Here is a 10983-nt window from a genome sequence, read left to right on the forward strand (position 1 = left end):
CTCTGCAGAGTTGATTACGCCTCAAAAGTCATAATACTTCTACGAAAACTTGGGACGATAGAACATGAACGCTATAGTAATTTCATTCTCTCGAAGAAACCGCGAGACTTTAGTTTTGATGAAACAGTTAAAACTCTGCCCCAAATCTTTGGATAACAGTCATCTCTATTTAATATCGGTTACCAATGCTTGAAGATAACGAAAGAACCAGGAGATGACTGGTTGAAACATGCAGGAATTGTGAACAGAGAGTGTGAGAGGTTCAAGTTGTCTTCCATGACTGAAGACCAGTTTAAATGCCTAGTATTTGTCTGTAGCCTGCATTCACCTGAAGATTCTGACATCCGAACAAGAATCCTAAGCAAGCTCGAACACTGCCCTAACATGACCCTGCAGGAACTAACCGCCGAACGCGAAAGGTTAATGAACTTGAAGCATGATACCTCGATGGTAGAGAATGGTAACCGTTTCCCTCACGTCAATGCAGTCGAAAGAAAAGTCTCACAAGGTTCCAGCAAGCAGAATTATCGTAATGAAAGCCACAGACCATCATCCCCATGCTGGTCATGTGCAGGCCTCCACATGATCAGTGGTTCAAAGTAAGTCCAGCTAAAAGCACTTTACATGTTTGATATAATGCATAATGCATTTTAAATATTACTTTGTGATCAATATTTTTACTGATACAGCTTCTTAATTGTCAGTAAAAATGTTCTTTCTTGTCCATCTTGCCTTCAGCTTGCTTCGCACGTTTTTAATAGACGTGACTTTAAGTTCTTTGTTTGTATTATCAACAACGTCGCTATACCGTTGGTAGGTCATCAACGTTTTTCATATCTTGGCATTTGCTTATAAACTGAAAAGTACATTTTTTTGTAAAACATTGTGAATGACAGTTCAACGTCTATGTAGCCTGCTCATGTTACAAAGCAATTAAAAAACCGGCGAAACTAATTTATGGACGAGCCAATCAGAAGCGTTTAAGAAATTTCAAGGTCACGGAGCTCAGTTCAACACCTGATGCTCACATACGATCGGTTTTCAACGGATTTTAGAGAAGAGGTGATTATTGAGCTGCTACAAAAGATGAGACTGAGGTAATCAAATGACTGCAGTACAGTGTTCAGACTATCGTGATGAGATTGTATTTCGTTGTTCTTTATGTTGGAGAAAAAAGTCTGCTCGAACGGGAACTTTCTTCTCTCGATCGCGACTGAGACTGAGGCGAATCATGATAATTGTTGCAAATTGGATTATAAAGGCACCAGTAACACTGACTGCGGCTGCTGAAACTTCAGCCGTCCAGTGGTATGAGTATTGTCGCAATATATGTGCACTTAAAATGACACGTCTACACGAATCATTCGGAGGAGTATTGTGGAAATAGGTGAAACAGTAGTGTGAAAGCGAAAATACAACAGGGTGGAGCTCTCTAGAATACCAACATGGAGCACTACTATTGGTCAGTAGCACAATGTGTTTTTTAGCAGATTGACCAAAACATGATGTTGATTTAACAGATGTTAACATCTATAAATAACCCGTGTTTTTCTGTACAAAAATGAACCTTTGGAGTAAAATGCTTTTCGCTTATTTTGCCTCTTTTCTCTCGAGTTCAGGTCGCTGCGTAGTTCTAGCTTGGGGGTACGAGAATAGCTTAGGAACCGAATAAAGCGTTCAAATTAACAAGATTTATGAATTACTTAACAAAAGTCGTATTGATCTGAGAAATCAACATTAAACATTTCTGTGTGACGGCGAAACCAGGTGCCAGGTGTTAAATTTGACGATGGATCATAATTAAACTCAGCAATATTATTGACATTTTGGTTTATGGGCGAAAATGATAGTGATTGGTTGTCTGCTTAGTCAGAAATGTAGATAATGTGACAGGTGTCAGATGAGTTATACATTCCCTTATCCTTATTATTATTATGACTCACTTATTATTGATTGTTAATTGTTGTTGGATTCTGTCGGGTTTTTGGTGTAGAAATACACTACGTTGCGGTCAGGCTAATCACATGTTCTTGATCTGAGTTGTGTTGAAGTTCTGTAGAATAGACACTGCGAGGGAATCTAGTGTAGATATTCGTCTAAGATAAATAGACGTCCATATGTGTAAACGTGGAAACCCAACCGTTGTAATATTAGATTAAGTAAAATCGAGCGTTATAAAACATTGTTAGTGAGCATAGATCTAGATACGGAGGTTGATGGTGTTGAGTTCTTATTGATTTGGGTATTAGATAACACCTCGATCAGTCTGAACCATTGCTTCTGTAGGCTTTCAAGCTTATCAGCAACAATTTTAACAGTCATCCTTGTCACCAATTCTTTTGTCTTGTTATTTGGGTTTGAGATAGCCGACTATGTTATTGATCTATGGCCAGAAACGGTTCTCGTCAGAAAAAACAACCGTAATTAAAATCAATACTAAGGACTTTAACACCTAACACAGGAAGAAGAAGAAGAAGAAGGAATAGTGGATACCCCGATACTTATGACAGAACAAGCAACTCAAATGAGATAGTTTCAGTTTATGTTATATATTGTTATTGGGTTCCGGGTGGCCTTAAACGTTATTGATCTATGATCGAGAGTAATTCAGCTACTCTATTACAATCGTTTCTTTCTGAAAACGGCAACGGTCATTTGCAATGTAGGGCCAGTAAAATGTCACTGAGCCCTAGACAAATCATCAGGCAGTTTGGTCACTAAATATCAAACAAATCATCAATTCCCGTAAAGATCAAGGACAACCAACGCTCATCAGTTATTCGTATGCCATGGACTGTCCCATGCGGTGGTGGTCTCACTATCTTCTCTGTACTCCTTCCTAATAACATATCGGTCTTCAAAGCATGCATAGTACCTTCGTACGACGAAGGGGTAATAAACGTTAGGTTCTGACCGCGGGGTTTGACTTCGACATTAGCTATTGGTTAAACTATTCCTATCTAAATCGAGTAGGCCTCCAACCATTCTAAGTAGATCACCAAATGGTTATCTACAAAATACAATACGTGAAAACCCTGACGTCTAACATAACTCGAAGACGGATTGCATGTAACCTGATATTCAAGGTACGACAAACAGCAAAATACGAATTAGTACAACTGATGTTAATATAGTGGTGGAATGTGACCTTCAAAAATACAGTAATTTAGAGAACCCAAGGAAAAAACGTCAAATCAGGGGGCTTTGAATGGGGATAGCATTTAACACACATAAAGCCATATATAAAACGGTCAGGGTTAATCAGCGAATAAGTGACAATTTCAAAACGCTGCTTGAAAAGAATGAATAAATTTATCTGTGCAGAAGCAACAATAACCTATATGAGCTTGATCTAGTACCAGCCACTACAAGACAAAGGTGGAATTTCAATTGGCAGAAAGTGTGCAAGCGATTACATTTCCTGGGAATGTTTTAGCATTTCTATCAAATTTTGACTATTCTTGTAAGCACCTTAGCAGATATATAGATACTCACATTATTACTACGCGAAAAAAATGAACAGGTAAGTTTATAACGTTTCGTAAAGAAACCTAGGCATCATAAACCACACAACAGATCATATGAAATTGGATAAATGTAAACACAAATATTAGTTGAAAATTACCATGTGTTCAAAATTGATTAACTTTAAGGAGTGATTCTCGGATTTCTAGTAAGAAATCGTGACCAATGAAGTTCAACCCTATCGAATGTGAGAAAATTATCCAGTGAAGGCAATGAAAGATGATCGAGTGATATTATCAACTGATTGTATTAATGTAAGTAATAGTATATTAGTTGTAATCACAACATAATTGTTGAGCATTAGTACACAATTATTGGTTCATTTTATTGTTTAGTATATTTTCATGGCATGATAATCGATAGGAACAAAAGATTAATTTACACAGTTTGAAATGATAAGTTAATTAGAATCAAGTTCGCTCAATATAAGTTATACCTTATATCTTAAATGGTAATTTATACTAATGATAATCAAAATAATCCATAATGTCATTGAATAAGAAAAAAAGAATTTAGCGAAGAAAGTTTTCTTTTCGACGAAATCCTTTACTTAAGCTGTACATTCGTGTATTTAGTTATATATGAAAAATATATGCCTATAGGAGGATAGAAAAGATTGCATTACATAAGTGGATTTGAGACTAAATAACAAATGAGGTTACATCCTAATCAAGGGGTAAGGAAAAAAATAATTTATGGGTCAGATAATAGTCCAATTGACAGATATGAAGAAAAGCGACAAACACATAAGTCATAATAATAGACTGAATAATAATCAACAAAACTTGTATAAGGTAATAATAATAATAACTGATGAGAGTTGAAATTGCAAAACAGTAATTTAAAAACAAGTAGAAAGGAAAGCGCCCCAGAAACATACCCATCAAAAGAATTAGAACCAAGAAAGGATGAGTGGTTGGACAAATCGTTTCTGCACGCGAAGTTCAGGCTTTAGTTTGTGGATTGTCAATGTCTCAGCAGTACATAAAATATTGATTCGACCCTGTTCGATTTGATTCAGTTCCTTTGACTCTGTAGATTATTTTAAAAGAAGACTCTTTGGAGCTATGTGTACACAGTTAATTAAATGCTCCTGTATCGAACTCTTAATTGTTTTACATTCTCCTTATAATATCTGTGATAGTTTATCAAAATATCGAGAAGTGACCGATCTAAACTGACTAGTGGTTGCAAGAGAAGTTGAACATGGCATTCCCACTCGTGATCTGGTGCGAATACGTGACTGAGCGCCTTCAGCTAGGTGAGTCCATCAAAACTAATGTGATCAGTATCAAATGTCGAAAACCTACAGAGATATTGATTTTAAGGATTTATTTACCGCTACTAGTGTATATCAAAAAGAAAGTTAATTCACGATTGAAAAGTCAATCATCAATATGATAGCAGAATTATAGACATTTACATTTCCTATGAACATCTTTATCCAAACGGAAATAATGGGAAGAAAAAAATGAGAACAAAGTTCAAATGACGAACTGTTTTTCTCAACGATATATGTTTAGGGTTAGCAATCTACCTCAAAGGATAGTTTCATTATATTCTATATAAGTATTACAAGAGAGAGAGAGGGGGAGAAGAGATCGGAAAACTAAACAATGTGAATGTTGTATACAGTAATGTTAAATTTATTTATTTCACCACTACTGCTTCAATGTTGAAACATAGATTAATAATAATAATATCAACAAAATAACAGTCTTAATTCAATTTGAAATGGCTTTGGTTATTCAATTGTTGATATACTTGACAGAAACTTGATCAGTTTTGATTGACAACTGGTTATTATGTCTGGAAAGATTCGACATAATCATTATGATACAAGCAGATCCAGAATCGACGAAGTTGAATCTCATAACCCTTGAACAGTTCAATTCAACTAAGTGAATAAACTGATGAGGTTTGAAGCAAACGGTAATGGCATTGAGTCATGGGGTGGAAATCAGAATTCAGATGAAGTTACATCTGGCTGACGAATCCTAAATGGGACGAAACGCGTGTTTCGAGATCCTATGCTACCCACATTCCATCTATTCTGTTATCGTAGTTATGCTCATTACCACAAATTCTATTAAACAAAGTAATTATTAGCCCAAATTTTAAAATATTTCAACATGCTTAATGCGTCCTCAAATAGTAAGAACTTCAGAAGTCAATAGCAGAGCTCAGAGAAACTGACTTATCACAGCTAATCAGATTTCATTTTATATTTGTTAAAATTAATAATATATAGTAAGTCAGAGCCATTTTCATAGGGAAGTCCAACACGTTGATTTTGTGAACACGAACAGTAAGGATAATATTTGAGTGAACTGACTCGATCTAATACATTCCACAACTTTTTCCAACTAATTTTCAGCCAAATTTTACATTATCTGTGTAAGATGTGAAAACATACAACAGAAATGTTAAAAGAGATCGGTTCAATGGTAGTTTGTACATCAACTCGTTGGCTGTTGTGTGATCACAATGTTGCATACTACTTTTGAAAGTTTTTAGTAGGTAGAGAAATTGTTAGAAAATTGTGAATGTACATCAACGTACTAAATGATTTACTTCATAAGCTTATCCATTTGATGAAGGTTGCTCTCGTTAGTACAATTGTATGAACTGAAGTCTGAACAATTTCTAATGTCCAATGAGGTGTTAATCAGGACTAGTATGGACTGAATAATGTTTCACTTGAAAACTGATCAAATAATCAATGGATAGCTTTTCTACCAAAACTGATTAGTGATATTCTTAACTTGTATAATGAACAGTTCACCCACATGTGGACTAGTTTCCATCTTGAAGGTTGAAGTACGACGATAAAGTAGATTATACAGTTTCTTTCAACTTCATCAAAAACGAGCGCTTTATGAGAATATTTTACAGCAGGTGTTTATTAACCGATATATTTCATTTGGCAACATTCCCTAGAGAAAAGAAATAATTTGTTGCCTCTAGAAAACAATCAAGTGTGTATATGTTTATGTGTGCATGTGTCTGTGAAAAGAGACGCAAGAATCACAATCACTCAACTTGGTATACTCGAAAAACGCATATAGACTTCATAGGATGCTGCAGAGATTATGCTTTTGCTTGTTTTGTTAGAATGAAAAGTTGAGTTCAGTGTACACATGGTTAATCCAAAATTAATCAGATTATAATACTCTAGATAAACTGGTGATTGTTAATAATCACTCATATCCGAGCCCTCGTATTTAATTTCAGGCATAAAGTGAGACCAATGCAACTCAGTGTAAATATCATTCACGTGAATTGAACTTGAATTCAGAAGTTAATTGTGGAATAGTTGATGACGAAAATGTGAACAATCCACAAGTGATGACATCTCTTCTACATAAACCTCATGTCATACTCATTATGTTATGGACATTGTATTAAAGCGTTTGAAGACATAGTTGAATTAATTGTTGAGAAGATACGAAACGAGTGTTTTACTGTAGGCTGATGCATCATGACGATTATTTCCTCGAAAACACTACCATTCTGGTTCCTTGGTCTGTATGCTGCTAAAATTAGCGTGAACCGCAGTTAGTTGGCTGATGATTTCACGCTTTCTGATCAATACTGTATGATCAAATTCAGAGAGAATTTCGCCCATTACAAATGAAAGTATTGACATTTATATTCCATAGTAAGTTATCTTAACACTTCGTTTCACACCACATGTCTCTTACACACTAATCCGAATTCCTACTTTGAACATTGTTAACGTTGATCGGATGATCTATTCAGTATACAGTGAGCCGAAGAACCATGTACCTATATATATTCGATAATTTTGATGTTTGACTAAAATTCCTTGAAAAAGATTGGATCAGATTGCCAGGCAAGATGTTGGATTTACTTCAAGTTCATTCGTTGAGATTTTACAAATACATTTTCCTTTTTAATATCTCACATCAAATCAGTGCCCAAACACTGTGAAAGTATTTGATCAAATTTAGACGAAAGTTCTTACATAATATGTATAGTTTTTTGTTAATAAAATTGACGACCGTTTTGTTCCGTGATAAGTTCCATGAATTGTGGAAGTATTTACAATGATAATATAACTCACTGATCACGAATATCATGATTACGGAAACGTGAAATATTATTGAATTAAAATGTGAAGGGGATTCATGGTTCTCACTGACAAACAATTTAATTCTAGGCTTTCAAGCTGCATAATGCTCTTGTGCATTTAAAATTCATTTATATAATCATATCTGCTGATAGGCAGTCCTAATTGTCAATATTGCTTGTCTGTCAAACTGATTATATGAGACCCCGATTTCTTACGTGTTGCACTTTCCAGTTTACTCTCGATTTAAAACCCCATAAGGATCTCCAAAACCTGCTGGTATACGTTCAAGTTCGTCCAGCAGATACTCAGTCACAGTGTATCTTGCTGTTGCAGTCTTAGTTTACATCAAGAAAAATAATGACCATCGGTCCAAAATATACAAACTATCATTGTAATTGAATCAAGTAACATATAAGTGAAGTGAATAAGTAAGTCAACTAGTAAGTAAAGGCATTAGGTGGAGTCACGTGAAGCTAATACAAGGAATCGGTTATTTCACTGAACATTGTCAGACCGGTGGTGTTCTCGTTTTGTTCGATTTTGTGGATGATGTGGAGAAAAAGATACTTGTGATTAAGTTTAGTAGAAATAGACACGAATCTCACCATTTCGTGCTATTTCGTGTTGGTAATACTGTCAAGGAATATCTGTTGACAGTTTCCGAATAAGTAGTTATACTGTAAGTTTTCTGTTAGCCATTTCGTTCACCAACACGAATGGAGTAGTAGTTGATCGTTTTATGATGAGACACAATGTAAAAGCAGATATATATCTACACTGAGAAGAGAACTTCTCATGTCAAGGGTTCATCCATTATGAGGTGACTACTGAATTTCTGATCATCATTCACCCAAATTTTAGATCAACCAAGTTATTGCATTCTAAACGGACAAATACATAATCCGATAAAACCAGAACAATTTACGTTTGTTATTCTGAATTGATTATAGTGAAATATGATAAATGAATACGTGTTATCTAGTTAGATATAGTAGCATAAACTAATAGAGTCCACTCACTTCATCCTTAATCTTTAAATCTTATCAAACCAAACCCATAATCGTCACGAAAATATCACACGTAAATCTTACAGTTCACCTTAGTCTAGTCAAATGAATGTTATAAATTGACTCACAAAGGATGATTTAACTACTTGATCAAGAACAATGCCAAATTGTTTAGTGTTGCTGGTTACGGTGATTTCTTGCTCCACAGTGTGGTCACTTGAAACGTTGGAAACTACAACCGAGGATCACACAAATTCCAATAGCTCAGAAACACAAACAAGATTTTTGTACAGTCGGTCACCGCCAGTAAAATGCATGAGACTATTTAGCTTTTACAAAAACAGGGATTATTGGATCGATTTATGTGACAGTAATCCATCACTTTCACCATTTCTAAAGAAGTATACAAGAGCAGTTTGTTCACCACGCTCCACCAGATTCGATAACATCAAATACTGGGTGGTATATTCGTAAGTTTCTGCAAATTACTTCACTAGTCACCTTATGAAATGTGTATATTGCAAGTTTCATGTGAGTCCTCTGTTATACAAATCCATTTGGACAGTATCTAGTCAGTGTCTCATAGGTGATAACAAGTGTTATCTGAACATTATTTGCAAGATAAATTGGACCAAATATTAAAATGAAATGTAATGTTTCGATAATTCTTGCTCGACAAATCGACGTTGTAAGTAAATAGAATTACTCCCTACTCATTTCCAAGCACTTTGGAATAAGATTGACCAACAATACGAATAGATTGAATTTCAGCATGTACATCATAGTAGTTTAACTGAGTGGTCACGTAGGAAATTAATGTATGTAAGGATTTCTTTCAGTCTAGTCGTATGGAAAGCTGCGCAAATGTTCACATGTAATAAATTATGCATATCAAAACAGTTAATGTGTTTCTCTAAGACCATTAGATTGAAGGAAGTAGACGAATCCCAGTACCACATGATATTCCATTTGGTGTTTTTAACTAAGGATAATGTCGAAATAATCCACACAGCATGCACGGATGCCTATCAAGTGTAATCCAATGTAGTCATGAACATCAACACTGGGAAACTCAAGCACATACATCTGTCATATTGTATTTGTTCAAGCATTAGGATGGTAAGTTGTGATTGGAAACCGACAACATTATTAATTTGTGTATAAAATTGATATCGGATTGTAAGGTGAGAAGATATCACGATCATCGGTATACTTCATTTCGTTGGAAATTTTATTCAACATGTTTAGTCTGTGCATAATTGAGTTTAAATAAACTAGTGCAGATGTTCAATGTAAGGTAAATAATTTCAAGTGGTTTGTTTTCCAAACAGTTTTACCAATATTGAAACTTCCATGTAGTCAGTCACATGTGTATTCTTATTACTGTGTACTTGTTTACAGGCAAGTGATGTTTCGTGGTCGATATATACTAGTTCAACCAGATACATGTGTTACAGTCATTCGTCGAGGTGGACTACGATCAGTTGGATCCATAATGAAGTGTTTAACATGGCCTAGAAACAGTGTTCATTCACCTTGTAATATACCACGAGAGTCAACGAGGATGTCTGATGAAAGTGGGGAAAATATTGTTGATGCACTGAATCAGGAGTGGAATTCTGGGGACGAAACACCTAATGAATTTGACCCAGGTTCATCAGAGAAAGACAGTGAAAATGTCGATATTATTACTAAGTGAAATCATTACTTGACACTTGTATTGCTATCATGCTATCACTAATCAACAATTACATTTTAATTAACAATTTCAAGACTTTTAACAATTGTGTAGATTAACGCATTACAAGTTGACACTGAGAGTGACATGATTTCAATGGTATGATTTCTTTTGTTATTTCAGTAAAGTATTATCTAGTTGAAATGAATTGCACGAGGTGAAGTGTTCTGGATGTGCATGAACAAAATGCATGACATAATTGATGGGTGTCAGAGTATGCGACAGTTCGAAACAGTTCATTATCATTATTATCATTATTACTATCATCTATTAGGGAAAAATGAGTTATTTATTCAGGGTTATAGAGAGATATCTTATCTGTAGAACTTCCATATTTGTTTCTGCAATGCAATCACCAAGTAAGCGATATCGCTACACAATTCGTACACCAATAAATTCATATTTAGATCTCCAAAACAATACCGTTTAGGGGAGAGTGGTCGTAGTCGAATGAACACTAGGAGGGAAACAAGCTGAATTGAGAGGATTCTAAGAGATATTCTAAGATATTTCAGGAAACCTGTAGACAATAAATAAGTGATCGATAATCAAGTTGTTTCACAAATCCAATCGATAAGCCATCGAAATCTGAAGTCAATTAGAATTATTCTATTGAT

At 35.0% G+C, this 10983-nt stretch overlaps 1 protein-coding gene across 1 annotated transcript; it reads left to right on the forward strand.

Moving 5' to 3' along the window:
* Window positions 1-447: 447 nt before the first annotated feature.
* MS3_00001511 (uncharacterized protein) lies at window positions 448-10698 on the forward strand (the record flags this gene model as incomplete). The annotated part of the gene is made up of 3 exons (XM_035733314.2): window positions 448-599; window positions 8784-9098; window positions 10030-10698. 3 exons carry the CDS (start codon window positions 448-450, stop codon window positions 10325-10327), a joined length of 765 nt encoding a protein of 254 aa, XP_035587239.1. The 3' UTR covers window positions 10328-10698.
* Between the last annotated feature and the right edge of the window lie 285 nt (window positions 10699-10983).

This window comes from Schistosoma haematobium, chromosome 1 (assembly GCF_000699445.3).
Source record: "Schistosoma haematobium chromosome 1, whole genome shotgun sequence".
Taxonomy (NCBI): Eukaryota; Metazoa; Platyhelminthes; class Trematoda; order Strigeidida; family Schistosomatidae; genus Schistosoma; species Schistosoma haematobium.